Source organism: Pelobates fuscus, chromosome 9 (assembly GCF_036172605.1).
Source record: "Pelobates fuscus isolate aPelFus1 chromosome 9, aPelFus1.pri, whole genome shotgun sequence".
NCBI lineage: Eukaryota > Metazoa > Chordata > Amphibia > Anura > Pelobatidae > Pelobates > Pelobates fuscus.
In genome coordinates this window covers 67,670,326-67,695,457 of record NC_086325.1, presented here as the reverse complement: position 1 = coordinate 67,695,457, position 25,132 = coordinate 67,670,326, and the positions used below count along the sequence as shown (strand labels likewise).

The following is a 25,132-nucleotide window of genomic DNA, read 5'->3' as shown; positions in this document are numbered from 1 at the left end:
CCCGATATTCTTTTTTAACACTAAAAGGGTGGCAATGAAGTTAGCATATAGGCTCCATGGTAGAGGAGTAGACAGGGGTGGGAGCAAGGTGAAAGAAAGAAGTGGGCATGACACCCACAAACGTCAGATCATGATTGTGCTTAGATTAACAGCTGCTAAAGAAATTAAATACATAATTTAGCTCATGAATTATTTTTTCCTGATAAAATATATATTCACAGCCTTAGAAACATTATACATTAAGGACTGCCTGCAGTGACCTGTTAAATGTAATTTGTACCATTTAAAACCATATGTTCCCACTTCTAAAAACCAAAGTAGAACCCTTTGTGCTTAGGCACTTTAACATGAAGTCAGACAAACATTATGTATTACACAGCAATGTGTCAATTAACCATGGTGTGGCTGCAAACCTCAAGGATTACACTTTGAAATCCCAGATGTCGACTACACAAATGAAATTATTTAGCTATAAAAAAAAATAAATCCTAATCTGCATCCATGACTGATATATACCTAAACAGGTATACAACATACAGACAATTCTTTTTGCACTTTAGATTGCCATGCCATCAAAACATCCCAAGTTTTCATGCCGACCTAAAACCAAAACAAAAAACAAAACAAAACAAAAAAAATGATTGATATATATATATACACACACACACACACACACACACACACATACATATATACACACACTGCATAAGAAGTTAGGACTACCTGACCTATTTGCCCCTATTTGCCAAGGACAGGCAGATACTGGGGACCTCAGGGTAGTGATATCATTTATAAGGCAGGAGCTTGGTGGTGGGGACTCCATTTTTTTTTTTTTTTAAGCCTTTTCAGTGCAACCTGTCTTGTGTGAGAGGTAAGGGTAATGATCCATTTGTTTGATCGTGAGAAAATGTTTTTACATACATACATACATACACACACACACCTCAATAGTTAATATTGTACCTTCTCTCATTTAAATAAAAAAAAAAAAAAAAAAATTATTTTGGCTCTCAATTGGAACTCATATGTGGAGTCCACATGGTTTGCTTACATTCCTAACTATTTAAACCATTTGATAGAAAACTATGAATCCAGTGAAGTTTCAGCCAAGAATGAAAGCTAATCAATGACCACAAAATAAATTAACCAGGAAGAGTAAAAGGTTAGAAAATTCATTTAGGACATATCTATGGTATTGCCTTCTTTGAAGGATACGTTTTTTTCAGCATCAAGATAAGGTGTTCTCTTAAAGTGGTTTTCCATTTACTTATTAACAGAGCCAGAGATTGTGTTACAATTACTGTGTTACCAACCTGTAGATATTAGGCCAGGCCTTGCCATGACAGTTCACTAAAGAATGTTGATGAAACCATAAAAAGGAAACAGAATTGTGACACACAAATAGAACAGGTTAGGTTAGCAGTAAAATCGTTCAATAGTAACAGCAATGCTGATGGTCATTTGCTGTATAGGGATATAAGCATTTTTTATTGCAAATCCATTTACAAGATTCACCGGTCTTTAGTAAAATAAATAATTTTAAAAATATATATATACACCGGTATATTGCCTTATCACAACCAAGCAAAAGCAAAGTATATAAAGTTCAATTCTATGTGTATCAGTTGTCAGCATTAGTCTTTAAAATGGAAATATTCATTAAAAAAAAAAAATGCAATTTACGCAGCCGGGGAGGAGGGCCAGCGAGGCAGCTCAGTGTTCCTGCTCCTCACTGCTCCCTCGAGAGCTCGTCATCTGTAGTGAAGCCGGGGCGCCGGAATATGACGTCATATTGCGGCACCCGGCATCACTAAACTGCGCGTGAGGGAACAGTGAGGAGCAGATAGATCCCCACAGGACCCCAGGGAGAGACACCACATCAGCTCTCAAAGGTAGGGAACAATAAAGAAGATGGTGTGTGCAAGAATGTGTGTGTTGGTCGGTGAGTGTGTGGGTCAGTGTTGCATTGGCTGCGACTGGACAGTGGAGTACCTGGAGGTGCATGAAGGCATGCAACGCCACGTCACATTCCAACGTGATATTGACGTACTCCACCTTCACAGGGTTTCATGGAGTGGCGGGAGGATCAGATTTGGCACAGGGTGCGGACGGCGCCATTTGTGGTATACCAGAGGCCGGACTCCGGAGTCACATACTGGCAGCGGCAATGTGAGTGGAGTCTGCTTGTTGGCTAGAGGGGGTGCTGGGATTTAGTATATGGGGGTGACTGGGATTTAGACGAGGGGGTGCTGTGGTTTAGTAGGGGAGGAAGCTGGGGCGGGGTTGAGGGGGGGTTATACTGTACTTTTCAAAATAAACTTACGTTTCTATTAAAATGTAAGTTTTTTTTTGCGGCCCACGTAAACTTAAACCTTGTTTATGTGGCCCGTGCTAGACTTCGAGTTTGACATGCTTGATGTAAGCTATCATAAATGACTATAAGAAAAGCATGCTAAACTTTAAGAAGTCTCTGAGCCCTTTAACAAAGATTCTTAGCTAAAAAACAAAAACAAGAAGAAAAAAAAAAAAGTATAATACATAAAACAAGAGAATGGGGGATGGGTCTGCGCCACTGTATACAACAGATAATAATATTAAGTCCAATGGGATCTGTATCGTTGTGTCCAAAGTTCTACTTTATACGATATCCAGAAGATGTCAATGACATGGAGGATAGTCCAATTGTATAAAAAAAATAGAAGAATTCTTACTTACAGTTGGCAGAGCTTAAAGCGGCACTGTCATGCCGAACTTACCTTTCCTCAATCTCTTCCTCTTCTACCCCTCTCTCAGGATCTGTTCTTCTTTTCTTCCTGTCTCCTTTAGTTTTCTTTAAAACCATAAGACAAAGAAGGGACTCTTTGTCTTATGGGATTCCTCCGCTTGACCAGCTCTGACCAGCGGAGGAGCAAAGTGTGCTTCATTTCCGCTGGTCAGAGCAATTTTCCCATGATCCCTAGCTTTCCTCCCTGTTCCCACAATGCTTCCTGTCAGTATTGCCAAACGTCCTGTCACTTAGACAGAACGCCGGCAAAACTGCCGAATTGCATCCTAACAGAATTCTCCATTGGTGTTAGGATGCAATTCGGTACTTTGTTTGTATCGGAATTTCATTCTAATGAATGAAACTCCGATCCTATTCATTGCCGCGGCTGCATCTTGCAGCCGCTTAGTAGATAACTCCCTAATTCCCACGGTATCAGGGAGCTATCTACTAAAAGGCTGAAAGACCTGAATTGGTCTTTCAGCCAACTTTACTAATACTAAGTAAAAATTACTTAGTATTAGTAAATAATATGCCCCTACTCGCTATACCGCGAGTAGGGGCATGTCTAGTAAGCAGTGAGCAGCCTGTGGCTGCTCACTGTAAAAAAAAAAAAAAAAAAAAAAAAAAAAAACAATAAACACCCCCCCTCCCCTGCGCGGGGGTTAAAGATTGGGGGGGGGGAGAACCTACTGTCCCCCCCCCCCGCCCCCACCCCTGCGCGGTGGGTGGGGGCCCTAATAAAACAATAAGGGCGGGGACCTACTGTCCTCCCCCCCGGCCCCCACCCCTGCGCGGTGGGTGGGGGCCCTAATAAAACAATAAGGGGGGGGGACCTACTGTCCTCCCCCCCGGCCCCCACCCCTGAGCGGTGGGTGGGGGCCCTAATAAAACAATAAGGGGGGGACCTATTGTCCTCCCCCCCTGGGCCCCCACCCATGCGCGGTGGGTGGGGGCCCTAATAAAACAATAAGGGGGGGACCTACTGTCCTCCCCCCCGGCCCCCACCCCTGCGCGGTGGGTGGGGGCCCTAATAAAAACAATAAGGGGGGGGACCTACTGTCCTCCCCCCCGGCCCCCACCCCTGAGCGGTGGGTGGGGGCCCTAATAAAACAATAAGGGGGGGGGGACCTATTGTCCTCCCCCCCCCTGGCCCCCACCCCTGCGCGGTGGGTGGGGGCCCTAATAAAAACAATAAGGGGGGGGGACCTACTGTCCTCCCCCCCGGCCCCCACCCCTGAGCGGTGGGTGGGGGCCCTAATAAAACAATAAGGGGGGGGACCTACTGTCCTCCCCCCCGGCCCCCACCCCTGAGCGGTGGGTGGGGGCCCTAATAAAACAATAAGGGGGGGGGGGACCTATTGTCCTCCCCCCCCCTGGCCCCCACCCCTGCGCGGTGGGTGGGGGCCCTAATAAAAACAATAAGGGGGGGGGGACCTACTGTCCTCCCCCCCGGCCCCCACCCCTGAGCGGTGGGTGGGGGCCCTAATAAAACAATAAGGGGGGGGACCTACTGTCCTCCCCCCCTAGCCCCCACCCCTGCGCGGTGGGTGGGGGCCCTAAATGAACCCCCCCCCCCCCCATCAAGGTGACTAGGGGTCCCAAGCCCCTAGTCAACCCCCACCCAAAACATTCTATCCCCTACCTACCCCCCTCACCCTAAAAATAGTGAGGGGGGGAATAAAATAACTAACCTGTAAAAAAAAAAAAAATTAAACTTACCATTTGACGTCTTCTTTTTTTCTAAATTCTTCTTACTTCAGCCCCCCAAAAGGCCAAATAAAAATCCATAAACCCATCGCACTTTAAAAAAAAAAAAAAAAAAAACGAGCGCAAACAAAAATTAATCCATCTTCACCCATGCAGGGCACGCCGCGTACTGAGCTCCGCAGGGCGGGTCAAGGCTTATAAAGCCTTGCCCCGCCCTGCAATTAGGCTTAGAACACAATGATTGGTTGGTTTAAGCCAATCAGAGTGCTCTGTGTCATTTTACACAGCGTGGGAAAATTCAAAAGAACTTTCCCACGCTGTGTAAAATGACAGATCACTGTGATTGGATGGTTTTCAAACCATCCAATCACAGTGCTCTGTGTCATTTTACAAGCGTGGGAAAATTCCAAAGAACTTTCCCACGCTTGTAAAATGACACAGAGCACTGTGATTGGATGGATTTCAAACCATCCAATCACAGTGCTCTGTGTCATTTTACACAGCGTGGGAAAGTTCAATTTTCCCACGCTGTGTAAAATGACACAGAGTACTGTGATTGGATGGCTTGAAATCCATCCAATCACACTGCTCTGTGTCATTTTACAAGCGTGGGAAAGTTCTTTGGAATTTTCCCACGCTTGTAAAATGACACAGAGCACTGTGATTGGATGGTTTGAAAACCATCCAATCACAGTGATCTGTCATTTTACACAGCGTGGGAAAGTTCTTTTGAATTTTCCCACGCTGTGTAAAATGACACAGAGCACTCTGATTGGCTTAAACCAACCAATCATTGGGTTCTAAGCCTAATTGCAGGGCGGGGCAAGGCTTTATAAGCCTTCCCCCGCCCTGCAGAGCTCAGTCTGCGCGGAGCCCTCCATGGGTGAAGATGGATTAATTTTTGTTTGCGCTCGTTTTTTTTTTTTTTTTTTTAAAGTGCGACGGGTTTATGGATTTTTATTTGGCCTTTTGGGGGGCTGAAGTAAGAAGAATTTAGAAAAAAGAAGACGTCAAATGGTAAGTTTAATTTTTTTTTTTTTACAGGTTAGTTATTTTATTCCCCCCTCACTATTTTTAGGGTGAGGGGGGTAGGTAGGGGATAGAATGTTTTGGGTGGGGGGTGACTAGGGGCTTGGGACCCCTAGTCACCTTGATGGGGGGGGGGGTCATTTAGGGCCCCCACCCACCGCGCAAGGGTGGGGGCCAGGGGGGGAGGACAGTAGGTCCCCCCCCCTTATTGTTTTATTAGGGCCCCCACCCACCGCGCAGGGGTGGGGGCCAGGGGGGGAGGACAGTAGGTCCCCCCCCCTTATTGTTTTATTAGGGCCCCCACCCACCGCTCAGGGGTGGGGGCCGGGGGGGGAGGACAGTAGGTCCCCCCCCTTATTGTTTTATTAGGGCCCCCACCCACCGCTCAGGGGTGGGGGCCGGGGGGGAGGACAGTAGGTCCCCCCCCTTATTGTTTTATTAGGGCCCCCACCCACCGCGCAGGGGTGGGGGCCAGGGGGGGAGGACAATAGGTCCCCCCCCCTTATTGTTTTATTAGGGCCCCCACCCACCGCGCAGGGGTGGGGGCCAGGGGGGGAGGACAATAGGTCCCCCCCCTTATTGTTTTATTAGGGCCCCCACCCACCGCGCAGGGGTGGGGGCCAGGGGGGGAGGACAATAGGTCCCCCCCTTATTGTTTTATTAGGGCCCCCACCCACCGCGCAGGGGTGGGGGCCAGGGGGGGAGGACAATAGGTCCCCCCCCCTTATTGTTTTTATTAGGGCCCCCACCCACCGCTCAGGGGTGGGGGCCGGGGGGGAGGACAGAAGGTCCCCCCCCTCTTATTGTTTTATTAGGGCCCCCACCCACCGCGCAGGGGTGGGGGCCGGGGGGGGGGGGACAGTAGGTCCCCCCCTTATTACCATTTTTTTTTTTTTTTACAGTGAGCAGCCACAGGCTGCTCACTGTTTAGTGGACATGCCCCTACTCGCGGTATAGCGAGTAGGGGTATTGGGGAGATTTTAATCTCCCTTGTCCTATTATGGGGGTCATATTGACCCCCATAGAGTGAGGAGGGGACCTGGGGGGCTTATGAAGTGGTGGGGAGCACTGCTCCCTGCCGCTTCTGTCTTTACATATTACAAGGAGGGAGCTGCACGCCGGTAGCTCCCTCCTTGTAATAAACTGAACGAACAAACTAACACTGATACTCAGTGTTAGTTTGTTCATCTGATTTATTCTATTCATTCATTCGTCTGTCTGATGAATGAATGAATAGATGAAATTCCCGTTCGCATGTCCAGGTGTTTCACTGGGCATGTGCGGGAATCTCACAGTCTGTGTAGTGTGGGCAGATGACGTGTCCCACAGGGACTTCACCTACCCACACAAAGATGGCGGTGCCCTGAATATAGATCGGGGCAGAAGATAAAGAATTAAAAAGAGGTAATGTGGGGGGCTTAGGGGCATTTGGGGGTGACTAGGGGGTCGATTGGATGTAGTGGAGGCGGGAGGGGGGTTAAAAAAAAAACGGGATTCGGCATGACAGTGCCGCTTTAATCCAGCTCTGGTGTGAATGGCTTATAGCGGTATTATCCCCGCTTGCAGGATATACGGCAAGTGTCCTCGTCTATGTAGTGGCAGGTAACCAGGTAGTAATAAAAGATGATAGGTTTTGCTATCCATTGATAAAGCCTTATATTGGCGAAACGCGTTTGGATATTTTTACTGTTTTTATATACTGTTAATAAAATAGATTTTGGTCCTTTTTACGTCTAAATCATCATCTTTCATTACTACCTGGCTTTTATATATATTTTATACCGTATACTTCTTTTATTTTTTTATTTCCTGGATATAATACTCCAAAGAATCCCAGGTGGGGATTATACCACCTACGCTGTTACATAGAGCAGTTAGTCTGCCCTATATATTGTGAGTATATTTTATTATTTTATTACCAAAGATTTTATTGAGAGCACTATCGCTGTTTTATCTTCTCTCCGAGCTATTGATATTAGGGTCAAGATCACTCATCCTATATCCTGCAAGCTGGGATTATACCGCTGCACGCCTAACAACCTAGAGCTAGCGGAAGCTCTACCGAATGTGAGTGTATCTATTATATTTTATATCTTTTATCGCATGTGTGGAACATACTGCACCATTATTGTTTCCATTTTTATTTCCAACTTGGTTACCTGCCACTACATAGAAGAGGACACTTGCCGTATATCCTGCAAGCGGGGATAATACCGCTATAAGCCATTCACACCAGAGCTGGATTAAACTCTGCCAACTGTAAGTAAGAATTCTTCTATTTTTTATACAATTGGACTATCCTCCATGTCATTGACATCTTCTGGATATCGTATAAAGTAGAACTTTGGACACAACGATACAGATCCCATTGGACTTAATATTATTATCTGTTGTATACAGTGGCGCAGACCCATCCCCCATTCTCTTGTTTTGTCTATTTACCTCCAGGGACATTAGAGGGAGTCCTTGTTTGGGACTGCTGCCTTTCTGATTAGCGCTGACTCTATTTCTTGTTTTGTTAAGTATAATACATAAGCCTTCACTTAGCAGTACAGAAACCCAGAACCTCCTGCTTATGTGCTTCCATAAGCTCATTCGCTAAGAGTGTCAATGAGCTAACTAAGTCAAACCATTCAAAATCTATTTGACTACTTAAATTGTGGGGGGAGGGATTGGTTTATAGTTGGTCAGGAACCCCTAGTTAAAGTTAATTTGTTTGAAAATGGTGGAATGGATGGACAGCGCCAGAGGACACTACAATTAAACGGTTATAGATCTTACAGCATCCCTTTACAGTTATATATTGCCTAGTTAAGTGCATTTGGTATTTTACATGCATCAGTGGGAAAATAAACCTTAAAAGAAATGGAAAAAAAAAAAGTCGAATCCTTTTAAGTCACTGCTTTCAGCAAACCGTATCTTAAGAGTATGATGACAAAGTAGATTCTGTTCCAGGAAGAAAATACTTGTAAGCAAAAGGCTAAAATTTAAATAAATGGAGAACAAAAAAAAAAAAGATGCAAAATTATTTACGGTTTCTTTCATTTTAAAAGAAAAACACTAAAGAAAACAAAACTGTTTATATTTAAATCTACAAAATATTAATGTAAAAAGTAAAATTATTTATAGGTAGTTATTCCTGTAACCAGCTACAAAACATTGACGAACAAAAAAGCAACAAGAGATCATGCTCTGAATTGTGAGGTGGAGGATATGTGAGAGGTAGTACTCAATAGGAACAGAGGAAACCTAAAGAATAGTACCCAGCAGAGCCGGCTTCGGTGAATCCAGTAAGGAAATTAAAATAATGCTAGCAACTGACATGAGAGTGCCCTAAATACAATAAAGGGAAACAATTCTGAAGACCCCCTACATTGCTTGCCTTATTGTACCATTTAAATTGCATTGCAGGTGAACAAGTAGCTGTCCTTCATAAAAATGAACGCACAATGCAGGACTAGTTGTTAGTGCACATGTACTGTTGCCTGTGAGCCCTGCTACAAGCTATGGATTGTTCCAGTAAAAACAACACTATCAAGGTACTTAATAAAAAAATAAAAAAATTCACAAATGGAAAGCCGTATCAAGGATTTTAAAGAAAGGAATATTCCAACCACATTAACCATGTAATGGTTATGGTGCCAGGAGTACTCTGATGCTTTCCCATGTTAAGAAGTCACAACCTATCCTGCTATATGCTTGTCCATTCCAACTGGCCTTCTCCAGCAGGAGAACCAAGACAGCTCTACAGTCCACGCTGTTAGCCAGTGAGTGTGGTCATAACTTTGCGCTAAGCAATTACATCTGACTTCGCCTAATAAATTAGAATGTTAAAACAGCCATAATAAGAAAAAAATCTACTTGTTTAAAATTTAAAGAAGCAGTATAAGCAACATAAAAACTGCAGCTCAGGATCAGGGCTGCGTTACCGAAAATAAATGGGTGCGTTACGACTTTTTGCCAAACCATTCAAGGTGGTTTGGCAAAAACTAGGGATCTCCAACCTAGATTGCAGTGATAGATTAAGAGCCCTGTGGGGTTGGATTAGGCAGTGCTTTCCACCTATCTGTAAATTCAACATTATGGAGTTGGTTGAAGAGGGAGCAACTTCAAGGTGCCAGAGATGCCAGCTTGCACAGTAGTTATGGTAGAAGTAGTTGTAATTATGTTAATGAGAAGGCCCCTTCTCATATGGCGCTTACCAATGAGATGAAATTATAGCTTAGCATAATATTAAAGATGGGTAAATAACATTTAAAGGACCACTATAGTGCCAGGAAAAAACAAAACAAAAAAAAACTTGTTTTCCTGGCACTATAGTGCCCTGAGGGTGACCCTACCCTCACCGGGCTGAAGGGGGAGGAAGGGGGTTAAACACTTACCTTTCTCCAGCGCCGGGCTCCCTCAGCACTGGGGACTCTCCTCCCTCAATGCTTTCCTATGGACGCTGGCGTCTTCTCCCTGTGAAAATCACAGTGAGAAGCGCCTCTAGCGGCTGTCAGTGAGACAGCCACTAGAGGCTGGATTAACCCTAAAGTAAACATAGCAGTTTTTCTGAAGCTGCTATGTTTACAGCAGGCAGGGTTAATCCTAGATGGACCTGGCACCCAGACCACTTAATAGAGCTGAAGTGGTCTGGGTGCCTATAGTGGTCCTTTAAGAGCATAATATGGGTGTGAAAATATCTTAATTATCTGAGAGAGCTGCTATAATTCAATAGAAGAGAACAGGAAACTACATTTTAATGTAAACTGGTTCAAGAATTAGACAAGCCTAAAAAAATAAAAATTTTCACTGGGGACAAACATTTTGGCAATAGTTTAGGCCATAGTTTCTGCATGCATCAATGGCATTGGGGAGGGAGTGGTGAGTGCAATATATTTATAGTACAAGCAAATTATAATTCACTGGATACAAAAAGCAAAGGAAAATGTGCGTTTTAGAAAGAAAAAAAAAATGTATCTCTACCACCTGACTAACCAATTCAGTGAGACTTAGTAACAAGTCTGGAACACTATGTACTCAACCAGATTTGGAATCATTTAGGACCTGCTGCAAAACACACAGGTCAAATGTAATTAATATGTTATAGGAACACTCCAACCACCGTAAACACTTCAGTTCTAAAACTTTAACAACTTACCTGGGATCTGCCAAGTGCTTCCATCTCTGGCAAGAGATATTTTATTGCATTGCTACTTTTATAAGGTTTGTATTTCTGGCCAGTTGGATTTGTATTTTGTGTTTTCTTATTTGGAGCCATGACGCTCCTACAAGGATCCCTCTGTTAGCTCCCTTAAAGGGACACTGTAGGCACCCAGACCATTTCAGTTAATTGAAGTTGTCTGGGTGCTGTGTTCCTATTGCACTTAGTGCTGCAATGTAAAACATTGCAGTTCTTACATTGCAGCTTTAGGTCTGCACTCTGTGGCTGTCTACCAGACAGCCACTAGAGGGCTTCCGGAATCCAAACGGACTTTTGGTCCGTTATCTGCCGCTGGATGTACTCATGGACCAGCGTCAGATTTTCCCCATAGCAAAGCATTGAATAATGTTTTCCTATGGGGAAGTATAATGTGCGCGCATGCGCTTGAGCAGAGCCTGACCCAGCGCAGAGAGTGACATCGGTGCTGGATTCAGGTAAGTGGCTGAAGGGGCTTTAACCCCTTAAGGACCAAACTTCTGGAATAAAAGGAAATCATGACGTGTCACACACGTCATGTGTCCTTAAGGGGTTAACCCCTTCAGCAACATGGGAGGTAGGGGAAGGGGGGGACCTATTAATCCTATAGTGCCAGGAAAACCGCTCTGTTTTCCTGGCACTATAGGATCCCTTTAAGCTCTGCCGCGCATAAAAGGTTCATTGGCCGAGAGCAAAACAAAGTCTAGAAGGGTCAAACATAAATATAGAGACACAAAATAATCCTTACTTTGTCTCCGTATATCTTGACTGGATTGGAATTACAGTGAAATACCAGCACAGTCAAAAAGAGTATATGGAGCCCTGCAAACCTCCTCAATAAGATAATTCTCAAACCTGTAATGTTCTGCACACTTTACTAACCCTGGCAGCCACTAAAAAATAATTCAGGATCAAGATTAAAACACTTCCCACTGAAATTAACCCTAAATGTGGAACTTTCAGCTATCTTGAGCATTATATTAGGACTTTTGTAAGTGTAAGGAAAAAGAATGTGCAAAATGTTTATATACGTACCTTATAAGTGTGCTCTAGAAATCAGTTTGTAAAATTTGCTGTATGCCATGACAGAAAGTTGGCCGCCATGATTAAACCAAGTAAAATAAAAATAAGCAGTTTGTTTTGCAATACATATAGGAAATCTCACACACTAAAAATAAAGGAAAATAAAAAAAAATGGGCAAGTAACCCACGTTGGACAACATGTGACGGATTCAGAGAGTAGCGGTGCGCTGGATATTGCTCCACAGTGCACAGGTTCTGAAACTGCTTTGTGCCAAAACAAGTGAGGATTTTACAATCCTTAAAGAAATACATCATCTAATGATGTAGCTGATTGTTTTATCATGCCATGGTGGAGTTGGGAAAGAATTTCTGTAGAGAAGGAATGAGTCCCAAGCGGGAGAAGCTGGTGGGCCCATATAGTAGCAGATTATGGTAGCAGCCTTAGGATAGCTGAGACAAGAAAATGAATTTGGCCTGGGATAGAGTTTGGGTTATGAGAAAGTGGTGCCAGTGTAAGGGAGGTATGCGGAGGCTTACGGCGAGGAAGCAGCCAGTGAATAGACTGCATTGGACAAAGTTCAGGGTCAGGGAGGCCCGGACCACCATCAATTTTTGTTTCTTATGAAGCAAAGGACAGCTTGTCATTGCTCAGAAAAGAAATAGAGTATGAGATGTGGATCATCCAGGATAAGTATAAGACACAAGAGGATATTTATTTTCACAATCTTTAGCTCACCCAGCGTTTGTAATTTTGTAAATAAAAGGTCAAAAACTGGGACCGGAAAGTGGGCTCAACTTCTAATTGTTTATCCCTAAACATTAGATTGTGAAGGTTGTCCACCGAAAGTACAGTTTTTGTTTGAAAGCAGCTCTGTCACTTTTTTTAATTAACGTACTGTATACCGGTATTGTTGTACAAGTTCATTTAAAAAAAGAATTTAAAGATTTCCATTTAAAGTGCTCTAACTGTACCATGAATGTGTAAAATGTACCTGCCCTCAAGTTACCTTTTACATTACACATTTGTTCCCCTTGGATTTCACTTGGCAGTCAGTTGTGAAATCACCATAATCCACAAGAGGAGAGAATGCGGTAATCTTCAAGAATAGTATTATGCTAAACTGAAGAACAAATATATATCAATATATTTATTATTATTATTTTATTTTATTTTTTTTTAAACATTGAAAGTAGGTGTCTGTCAAGTACTGCATAACAGACATCATGCTTAGAAATAGAATACATTTTAAAAATAAGTAGTCACTGTTTTCTGGCAGCCTATGGGATATAAATCGCACATATTCAAAAGAATGAAAAAGAAAACAAATTTCATTTTTCTAAGATTCTAAGAACATTCTAAACCAGTGTTTCTTTCATTGGTAATAGGGAAAACAATCTAGGATGCACTTCCAACTTCTTCAGAACTGATGTAGTCACCATTTATTGAGAGCACAGAATTGATATTGGGTGCCCCAGAACTTTAGTTTGATTTAAAGCAGATATTTTTGGGAAGGGGCAAAATCAATAAAAAAATAAATAAATAAATAAAAAAAAGCGATCTAAAAATAAGTAGTTTTTTTATTTAAGAGACATTAAGAGTCCAAAAGGTTATAGCATGAGGCTGTATATATTCAAAAAATATTTACATTTTGGGTAAATTACATTAACCCAAGTGACTAATTGAGCATACATCACAACAACCAAGTACTGGATAACCAGTGGGTGTATGGGCACTTCAAACTACAAGGATAGATGTGTATATGACCACAGGTGTTTCCCCAATCACCTAGAGATAAACAAGTTGTAGTACAAATACTACCTCTCATATACAACACCCAGTGTTAAAGTGATGAAATTAAGTATACTTTACAGAAGGTAACACAGTAGATATCCACACATAGATCGTAATGCAGCACTTGGGAATCTACAAAAAACAAATATATCCACACAGTGTAATCTGTAAAATAACACTCAATAGGCATAACAACGTTCTCACAGCTACTACAAGGCTCCCACCTGAAGCCATTCCCAGACCTCCAGCTCGAATACACGCTACCCACCACAGCTATGTTTTCATATAGACAACTACATTCCTGGCATGCCCTGCAACCGAAACAGATGCTCACCCATGACACAGACCCAAGCTGGCATACTATTGAACAAATCTGCACAACAGCCAAGCCAGCCAAAAAACTTCTCAATCACCTACACATCAGAAAACCTTTGACCACAACAGCACCCCACCTCCTTCATAACCGCATGGGAAAAAGACATTGGACACCAACTCTCCAAAGAACAGTGGCACACTATCTTCAAGGCACACAAACAGCTCACTCTATGCACGACCCACTTGGAATTAACCCGCAAAATCTTATACAGATGGTACTTAGTCCCCACACGCCTTAAACACAGCTTCCCCGCCACATCAGATATCTGCTGGAGATGCCAGAGAGACAGGGGCACCATGCTACATATATGGTGGCAGTGTACGGAGCTTCAACAATTCTGGCAACAGACTGTGAATCTAATCACTAAGTGCACTGGGACTCAGCTACCATTCAAACCTGAAATATTCCTTCTCCCATGTGGTTAAAACCACCATGGTCCTCTCATGCCTCCCTAAATATAGTAAAATCTTACTTGTATTCAAGTCTGGAGCTGCATACTTTGTCCCGGTTTCCTTTTGACGTGCCCAATACCTGCTGACATCATCAGAAGTGGTAGCCTGATCCAATCACAGTGCCTCCCCATAGGATTGGCTGATACTGACAAAGGGGCAGAGCCAGCACAAGTCAAACACAGCCCTGGCCAATCATCATCTCCTCATAGAGATGAATTGAATCAATGATTCTCTAGGAGGAAAGCAATAGCCAGACGCGCATTAGACCTCCCCATAGGAAAACATAATTCAATACTTTCCTATGGGGATTCTGGCAATGCTGGAGGTCCTCATGCTAAGCGTGAGGACGTCCAGCGTCGTTTAGACGACCAAAAGTGGTCTAAGAAGCCAGAAGAGGACTTAACCCTACAAGGTAATTATTGCCGTTTTTAAAAACTGCAATAATTACACTTGCAGGGTTAAAGGTGATGGGAGTTGTCAACCAGACCACTTCAATGGGCTTCAGTGGTCTGGGTGCCTACAGTGTCCCTTTAAAGAGAAATTCTCCAGGGATTTCATCTTTGCCAAAGAATTGAAGGTTGGAGAAAAACTATTATAAATATATTTTTCTCCTAATCTGTTAGCACAATGTATAGATAGAAGTTAAAGCTCCTGAAAAAAGCATAAGTTGTACCTGGCATGAGGTAACATTTAATGAAGAGATTTGGATGCATAGAATAAGTCCATGCACTACTCTATTCTCTGCCATTAAGGAGTTATGGTTAACAGAACATTTACGGAGACAAGATGTTGCAGAGGCTGTTAGAAGTAATGTCTAGAGACCTGGGGTTATACATGTAAATATTAAGTAGCTTGGGAAGCAGTTAAGCGGTTAATGTTAGAGGCAGGTGAAGGAACATGCTATAGAGAAAGATAAAAAGTGTGGATATGTTCGTGGTAGCAAAAATATTGGAAATGTTTGCTGAGGGAAAACAGGATGCAGGTATGAATCTGGAGAAAGAAGGAATGCAAATAGAGCTGGGAATCCACAAATATGCTTTCTGTAGGGAAATAGGGTAGATCAGGAGGTTATTTAAATGGTTTGATTATGCAGTACATTGGGAAAAGTTAATATATTAAAAGAACAGTCCAAGCACCATAACTACTACAGCGTTCTGTAATGACAAGAGTGTCAGGAATGCTCTGGTGCTATCCCACAGAAAGACTTCAGGGAATAAAAGCAAACATGGGCATACAGTATGACAGTCACATATTTCTCTAAGGGCTCTACTGTGTTAATTCCAGTACTCTGAATAAACATTGCTCCAAGACAATAGTAACTGAATAACTCGCATTTTACAATGCTAAACTACATGACAACGACATACAGTCATGGGAAAATAAATCATGACACAGTGTAATATGTCATGTCGTGTTCATTTGAAGTTGTATTTACCTAATTTTAAGACCTGCTAAGGAACAGATGATGGTCATGTCCCGATATGTAAATCCATAGATTTCAAAGATGTACTTTATATTTCCTATGAGAGAGTGTGAGTGTGTATGTGAGTGTAATCACCTAACCAGAACAATGAATCATCCTATGATAAGAGCAAAAAGTGATGTTTTCTGTTGCAATTATTTACTTCCTTGTTTGTCCTTCTGGTCACAGTTTGGTTATTAGCTGCTTTGCAAAGACAAGACATCAGACCTAAAGCAAGATGCCTCCTTAAATAACATGAGGGTCCAAATCCTAAAAATATTACATATACGCGTTAAACGCAACAGGTCAAGCAGAGGTAATCGATAATACAATCCAGTTATAAAGCGATGCATATATCGCCACAAGAATATGGAGGTCTACACCAAGCTTCAATAAATAAGACTTATTTTTAAAGTAAGAGACTACGCGGTGTGACAGGTCACAAGCACCAAGAAGAGCCGAATGACAGCTCATTTCATCCCTGTAGGTTACCCACCTCCCAATCGGAATGCCGACTAGGGAAGGAGGGAGGTGGTGTGTGCTAGTCAAAAGGTGGGGTTTGACAAAGGAAGGCACATGGAGGTGCACAGACTTATTGGACAACGGGTAGGCAGACAGATTTAATTTTTGCACAGGATTCAAATTAGTCAATCCACAATAGAGTTCCAGGCTGACTAAGTCATGTGTGCCAGGGGTGTAATTACACTGACACACAAATAACAAATTTCATTGTCTAGGCAGCGTTTATAGCTGAAATGCTGCACATACAGATTTCTTTTAAATGACTACTTCTAAAAGCAGAAGTGATCATGGATGTTGGAGTAACCCTTTAAAAGGACCACAATAGGCACCCACACCACTTCAGCTCAATTAAGTGGTCTGGGTGCCAGGTCCCCCTAGTTTTAACCCTGCAGCTGATTATACTGCAGGGTTAATCCAGCCTCTAGTGACTGTCTCACTGACAGCCACTAGAGTCCGCTTCTGCGATTTACACTAAATAAATCACACTTATCCGACGCTGGACGTCCTCACGGAGTCCAAAGATCCCCATAGAAAAGCATTAAGTAATGCTTTCCTATGGGCCAGTTTGAATGCGCATTCAGCTCCACTCGGGAGCGGATGTTGGCGAGGTAGGAGAGCTCTTTCAGCGCTGAATTTAGGTAAGTGGCTGAAAGGGTTTTAACCCCTTCATGGCCCAGGGAGGGGGGCACTTCAAGAACCTTTAGTGCCAGGAAAACGGGTTTGTTTTCCTGGCACTATAGGATCCCTTTAAGCAAAGTATACAAAAAGAATAGAAATGTAACACACTAAAACAAAACTGCACATATCACAGAAAACCTTTCATACATCAAACATATGTACACATGATCAACAGTAAGAGGGAAGCAACTTAATGAATCACTAGGAATACAAACAAAACGAAGCAGAATGTCACTCACACTGCAGACAAGCAACCCTGTTCAAATAATCTATTTACATTTAATAGGAGGCAAAGATAAAACATAGCATCTAACAATTAACAGATTATAAAAAATAAAAAAAGTTTTTAAAAAAATTAAAAAAACTTTTAAAAAAAATTAAAAAAACTTTTTCTGGTAGTTTCAATACTATAGGTAAAAGGTGTATTTTATGTGCAAACCAATATTTGTAACAAACATTACAGTCAGCAAGCAACTTGTTTTAGGTAAAGGGACAATATTCCGAAACAGGACTCAACCTCATCAGTACTATAAAATAATCCAAACATAGAAAACCACTTCCTATATGCTATAGAGAAATGTGTTGCTGGTGTGCATTATTTGCAAGCAATTACTTCAGATACCCTTGTGTACAATAATAGTTGGTGTTAAAAAAAAAAAAAAAATACAAAAAATTAAAATACAAAAAATGACCTGTACGTAACACTATGGAAAAAATAAATGTATCTTCATGCTTTATATATTTATTTAGAGCTTCAGGCGAGGCCAGTTTTTTTTTTTGGGGGGGGAAGTGGTAGTATTGACAATCAGACTAAAATTGACACTTTGATGCCAAGCATAACTTATTAGTCTTGTGTAGGTAAACAATCCCTTGGACATGTAGCCAGGCCAATGATTATGTAAACAGTACAGTCTTTACGTCGGCTGGGGGACGAGACTGATCCCGCCCACCAGCCGGTGAGACCCAATGCCGCGCATGCGCATTAGAGCTCCCATAGGAAAGCATTGAAATGCTTTCCAAAGGGGGAATTGAGCAACGCTGGAGGTCCTCACACAGCGTGAGCACGTCCAGCGACGCTCTAGCACAGGTTTACTGTGCTATAGAGCAGGAAGTGCCCTCTAGTGGCTGTCTAGTAGGCAACCACTAGAGGTGGAGTTAACCCTGCAAGTTAATTATTGCAGTTCATAAAAACTGCAATAATTACACTTGCAGGGTTATGGGTAGTGGAAGTTGGCATCCAGACCACTCCAATGGGCAGAAGTGGTCTGGGTGCCTTTAAGGCTATAATGTAACAAAATAGGTAAAAAGTCAAGGGGGTGAATACTTTTGCAAGGCACTGTATATGTATTAAAAGGAAGGACCCATTGACTACAGAAGTTCATTAAACAACCACTACAGGCACCCAGACCACTTCAGCTCAATGGGTGCCAGGTCCTTCTAGTTTTAACCCTGCAGATGAAAACATTGAGAGTTAATCCAGCCTCTAGTGGCTGTCTCACTGTGGAGGAGGAGAGTTCCCCAGCGCCGAGGGAACCCAGCGCTGGAGAAAAGTAAGTGGCTGAAGGGGTTTTAACCCCTTCAGCCCAGCAGGAGGGGGCCTAAGGACTCCATAGTGCCAGGAAAACGAGTTTGTTTTCCTGGCACTAAAGTGGTCCTTTAAAGGATTTACATAAGCAAATAGCTGTCAACAGAAAGGAGTGGCTGTATTTGAGAGTGCACTGCACTTTTTATGTCCAAGGAGTAGAGATTAGAACATACTATAAATTAGTTCCGTAACTTAGACATACAGGCCAAAGTACACTTGAAGACTACAATTGACGCACTCTTATAAAATTACACTAATTAAACTTGCTTTATAGTTAGAAGATAAATAATGTATATGCCTTTTGAACACTTTATGAGAGTGCTTATCGCTATACTTAAAGAAACACTCCAAGCACCATAACCACCACTGCATGCTGTAGTAGTTATGGTGCCAGGAGTAACCTGGTGCCCTTCCAATTTAAAGGGACACTGTGGTCACCAGAATCTCTATAGCTTATTCTAGTGGTTCTAGTGTCTATAGCCAGTTTCTGAAGGCTTTTTTTCAGTTTAAAAGTTTCCTTTTCAGAGAAAGCAGTGTTTACATGGCTGCCTAGAAACACCTCTAGTGGCAGTCAAAGAGCCATTATAGGTGCTTCCTATTCCAGTGTGCAGCACCTACGTTCAGCGTCTCAATGCAGAGGGTGGAAGTACTAAACTATCCCTATAGAGATGTATTTATTCAATGAATCTCTATGAGGAGATGCTGACTGGCGCAGAGTTTTTCTGCACAGTGGCCTCCCAAAGTTTGCCTATAGGAAAGCATTGGATTGGTTGAAATTATCAAGATTTGTTATCTCAGCCATGGAGGCGGGGCCAGTCAAAATAAAAGGTGAGCTGAACACCTTTTCACTGCAATCTGATAGAGGGCTAGTTTTATTTTGTGTGGTGTAACGACAAGTTTAGTATTTTTCTCGATTAGACACATACAGATGAGGGCGTGAGTGTTCAACAAATGCCAGTAGTTCCATGCATTGTAAAACGTCAATATAGCAGTTACCCAAGCTAACAGTAGAGACTTGCATGTGTTTGGCAAAGGCATGTATATGGTCCTTATGGGGCACAGCAACAAGTGATCTTCTTGAACAAAGCTCATTGCAAGGCATGTATGGTGTGGAATACCCCCCCTTATATTGGGTAAAACTTTCAAAATAGTTACACAGTTTCATATATTGATCGATTTCAAACTACCTGTTGTGAAACTCAATATGCAATGACTATTTTGGAGTATCATTGAAACCACTGCCTATTTCCTGCTTTACGTTCAAGTTTGTTAGAAAGACTGGAAGGACATGAATGTTAATAGAGAAATAAAGACAACTTGCGATCTTACTGAGGTATATGTTCTCAATACAAGTATTGATTCTCCATCCATCTGAAATCATTTTTCATTGAAATAAAAGTGCAAGTATGTATACAATATTAAGAGCCCTTAAGTAATTGTATATATTATAGCAAAATATATATCTGACAAACTTCAGGGTTACAGGTTTCATTCTCAGACTGATTCAGCGTTTTCTACTTGCATAGTCACATCATACCCCACCACCCCCACCCCGCACATATACAGATATGTGTTTGGACATCACATTTTCTCTTAAGTGAGAGGAATCAATAGCTTTCTGACCACAAATACGCAGGAGTTGTTATGGCAAGAGAATCCATAACACAATTATTTGAACAGAGGTCCTATAGATTGGGGCAGGAACGTGTTCTCTGGACTAGTAATAAAAACGTGAAATTGGTTGGAGTGAAGGACAAAAGTATGCGGCAGGGTTCTTTTGCCAATTTGGAAGAGTGGCTGAGTCTTTCTTATGCAGAACTGTATTACTGCAGTGTCATGAATTTGCCAAGCTAGATGAAGCACAGAACAGAAATGTTTAGCATTAACAAAACATTTAAAACTCAACAAATTCTCAGGGCATGATTAGCCAACAAGCAACCTGCACACAGTCTCCCCGAAAAAACCCCTTCCCCCCACCTCTCCCTTCGATCACACGCAAAAGGTTAGACTATTATTTACCTTTTTCCCCGCACAGTGGTGGCCTTACCGCAGTTGACCCCACCTCCATGGCGGAGATTATTAATCTTTATGATCTCATCCAATGCTTATTCTCAAAACAACAGCACATGGAGAGACAAAACAATATAAGAACAGCCAGGTGCAAACCATATATTCACTCCCTTAAGTGCTTTAAATATTCAAATGTATATAGAATATAGAATGCACACCATAACAATCTCAAAATAATATTTACATTTTATTATGTACAAAAAAGAACCAGAATTAAAACATATAAGAAAAAATGAATATAAGCAAAGTAACAGAAGTAAAGGCAGATACAATACAATAATAGTAATACGGTAAGTTACCACAAAAATTCCTAACAAGCCTCAGACAGAAACACGAGTCACCAAACCCCCCCCCAACGTTTCGGCACCAACTGGCTGCCTTTATCAAGGGTATCAAGGGTACTTTATCCATACGAAAGCATTGGCAGGCTAAACACTGCGCCAATCAGCATCTCTTCATAGAGATGTTGAATCATTGCATCTCCATGGGGAACATTCAGTGTCTACATGCAGAGCACTCTGCAGCACTGGACTAGGCAGCATCTCTAGTGACCATTTGAGTGACTGCCACTAGAGCTGGTACCAGCCAGCAATGTAAACACTGCCATTTCTCTGAAGGCTATAGACACCACAACCACTACAGGAGTTCTGGTGACTATAGTATCTCTTTAAGAATTATATTTTTGTCATTGAAAAGAAAAACTGGCTCCTAACTTTTTATTTATTTTTTTAAACAGGCTCCTAGATTCAAAGAAAATTGTCACACCCTGCTCTAAAAGTAAAGACATCTAACTGAACATCAATGAACTATTTAAACAAGTATTTTAATTGTTTTGCATGTCAGTTGCATAGCATATTTTTCCTTTTAAAGCTGCTATGGGCTAAAGAGTACAGCTGAACACTTTTCAAATTAGCAATGTTTCCCTACATAAAACAAAAAGGACTCGCTTAAACATGCACAATGCAGCTGGTTGTGGCTTTTGTTCACTTCTTCATGCAGCTACCATTGATTTTCATCAAGAAGATGGGGATCTGCAACTTTCGGTATTTATGTGAATGGAAGTCCCAGAAATTACTCAGCATGCAAAGTCTTACACCTGAGTGATTCTCCCTTACAAAACCAGGAATTTCAACCACTTCCTGGTAAAATCAAGACTATAGTTCTATCAGAGGCCAGGACTTTGTTACATGGCAGACACATTCATAGAGATCGGTTTAATTGTTATCTATGCACTACAATTAAATGCGCTAAAATCCAAGCTATAGTGTACAACACAAAAAAATTAAAATATTTGGAAAAGTTCTCAAACTCAGCTATGGTCACAAATTGACTATTTTTAGATTAATATAGCATTTTGCTGTTCGCCATCAATTCAATATGATTCAAAGTTTAGTGAATAAACCCCTATTGTCCAAACTAACTTGAAGTCACTAAAAAGACCTTCAAAACAAATTCCCGATGTCATCAGAAAGAGGAGAATAAAAAAAAAAAAAAAATTAAAACACAATAAGCAGAGCTTGCAGATCTATTTCATTAATTTTTTTTTCGTTATGACCTTGGAATATTGAGCAGATTCCGCTGGCATTAGGTAATTCAACACCTTTGGGCCCCTTTAAAAGAAATCCCTTAAAGGTTAAAAACCTGAATACCTCCCAAAGCCACAAATCATCTTAAGATTGCCAGGTATGAGATACTGAGGTCTAAGTAAAATTATGTATGACATTTGTTTGCTGTCTAGCACAAAATATCACTAGGACTAATTAAGTCCAAAGCTTTTATCCAGTGGCCATAAATTCACAGTGTAGCTGTACTTGTCCATTGCACATGTGAGACTTATTTGCAATAAAATATTAGCAGTAGAGTTGCAGAATGCACAGCTCTGACAGCCATGTCTAGTCTAAATCACAAATTTGTGAACAGCAGATGGGCTACAAGCTAATAAATACTGATGTTTGTTCGTTTTAACTTCTTTGTGAAAGCTATAACGTTCAAGGAAAAAAAAAGTGACAACAGCATTCAAGTTTAGTTCAGTGTGGCAAGAAGTATTAAAAGGAACTAAATACATTCAGTAATCTAATATTGTGAGAAGTTTCCAAGGAGTTGCAGATTGACCAGATCTATGACAGGAGGTTACTTTGAGATTTTAGATAAAGAGAAAGGGTGATCAAGGTATACATTTACAGCACTACAGTGTGCAGTAAACAGCAAGTGTACATACAGTATGTAACAGCATTTTAGCCACTAATGATGAGAAGTTGGAGCAAAATACCACAGGCATGTATGCCAACTTTAATTACACATGTGCCTATGCACATACAAGACTCTTGACTCAGAAAGAGGAGTTCCTTCTCTTGCAAAAGGAATGTTTGCTCAACTAGAACACTGCTTTTGTTTGTATGGAGAGGTTTAACTATTTAAAAAAAAAAAAAAAACACCAAGTATACAACCAGTCAATATTATTTCAGACGTATCATATACTAATGTATATCAAACATGTTCATGAGATGCCAAAGCACAACAAAAAATGTGACAAAATTCAACTAAGTGTATAGAACAGATTTATAAGGAACATTATTCGGAGTTCACAGCAAGTCTGCAATGGACAATGGAAACATATTTCAGAAAATTTTAACATACGGTAAGTATTTTAAATTACAAAAATGTATTCCACAAATTAAGACATATGTACCTCACTTTTAGACATAAAACACTGCGTGAAGTCCAGGGCACTAATCAATGGGCCACCAGCCCTTTAACCCCTTAAAGACACATGACATGTGTGACATGTCATGATTCCCTTCCATTCCAGAAGTTTAGTCTTTAAGGGGTAAAACAATGAAGTCTAAAGGGTCAAAGGGAGGCACACTGATCGGCATCATGTTAAGCCATAGTATTTGGGGGGGGGGGGGGGGTCCAGAGACAGTCATTAAACCCTGACCATCAGAGGGGGGGGTCCAGAGACAGTCATTAAACCCTGACCATCAGAGGGGGGGGGTCCAGAGACAGTCATTAAACCCTGACCATCAGAGGGGGGGGTCCAGAGACAGTCATTAAACCCTGACCATCAGAGGGGGGGGTCCAGAGACAGTCATTAAACCCTGACCATCAGAGGGGGGGGTCCAGAGACAGTCATTAAACCCTGACCATCAGAGGGGGGGGTCCAGAGACAGTCATTAAACCCTGACCATCAGAGGGGGGGGGGTCCAGAGATAGTCATTAAACCCTGACCATCAGAGGGGGGGGGGGTCCAGAGACAGTCATTAAACCCTGACCATCAGAGGGGGGGGGGGGTCCAGAGACAGTCATTAAACCCTGACCATCAGAGGGGGGGGGGGGGTCCAGAGACAGTCATTAAACCCTGACCATCAGAGGGGGGGGGGTCCAGAGACAGTCATTAAACCCTGACCATCAGAGGGGGGGGGGGTCCAGAGACAGTCATTAAACCCTGACCATCAGAGGGGGGGGGGGTCCAGAGACAGTCATTAAACCCTGACCATCAGAGGGGGGGGGGGGGTCCAGAGACAGTCATTAAACCCTGACCATCAGAGGGGGGTCCAGAGACAGTCATTAAACCCTGACCATCAGAGGGGGGGGTCCAGAGACAGTCATTAAACCCTGACCATCAGAGGGGGGTCCAGAGACAGTCATTAAACCCTGACCATCAGAGGGGGGTCCAGCAGACTCAGATTATCCTGACTCGTTAACCCAGAGCGGTGCAGGAGGTTTATCAATGTATTAACATGTGACAGGAGGCCATGATACCTCCTCCTCCCTCCCCGCAGCCTGGCCCTGTCCGCTCACCTGCATCCCGGGGACTTGGACAGCTACCGGGGAGTGAGCCATGGCGGCGGCGGCTGCTAGGGCCTCCTGCTCCGGCTGTGCTGTGAAAGGAGGGCTCCGGGGCTGGGCCCGAACTGCGGTCTGTGTGCGGCTCCGGAGCTCGGCTGGCTGGCTAGGGCTGTCCGGCGGGCGCTGCGAGCATGTCTCGGTGAAGGGGGGGGCTGCGGGACCGGGAGCTGGGGCAGCTCAGCAGGTTAGCGGCGCCATGTTGGGAGAGGACGGGAGGACTTGCTGCAACTGCTGATGCGCAGGGTGGAGCCGGAGCCCGACTAAAGCTGGTCACGTGATGCGGTGGTGATGCAGCTTGGCCCCGCCCCCCGTTCTATTATTATTCTTATCAATGTAGGAACAGCCTGGGCTTAGCTCCTCCCCCCTCTCTTATGATCACCCAGAGCTCTATAGCAGGGCACTTTCTGGTACCCTCTGTGCTGCCTACTGGGGCTTCACATTAAGTGCTGCTACTCACTACTGCTAAATATTAATATAGGAATAAAAATAATGCATAGCTGTGCCCAGAGCGAATTATATTTCTTACCTGTAATCATGGCTGATTATATTTCTTACCTGTTCTCTGTTAAATTTATATATGCGTATCTTAATATTGTTTTGTATTTTTAATATTATTTTGTACCCTGTTGTAACAATGG

General features: G+C 42.5%; 1 protein-coding gene across 2 annotated transcripts in view; it reads right to left on the bottom strand.

The window, feature by feature from the left end:
• The window catches only part of STK26 (serine/threonine kinase 26), a 69,087-nt gene extending 44,363 nt beyond the window's left edge, over positions 1–24,724 (bottom strand). For both annotated transcript variants that reach the window (XM_063433534.1, XM_063433535.1), the window contains exon 1: positions 24,447–24,724. In XM_063433534.1, the coding sequence (XP_063289604.1) occupies positions 24,447–24,488 (42 nt within the window). In that variant the 5' untranslated portion in view covers positions 24,489–24,724. The remainder of the gene's footprint in view (positions 1–24,446) is intronic.
• Between the last annotated feature and the right edge of the window lie 408 nt (positions 24,725–25,132).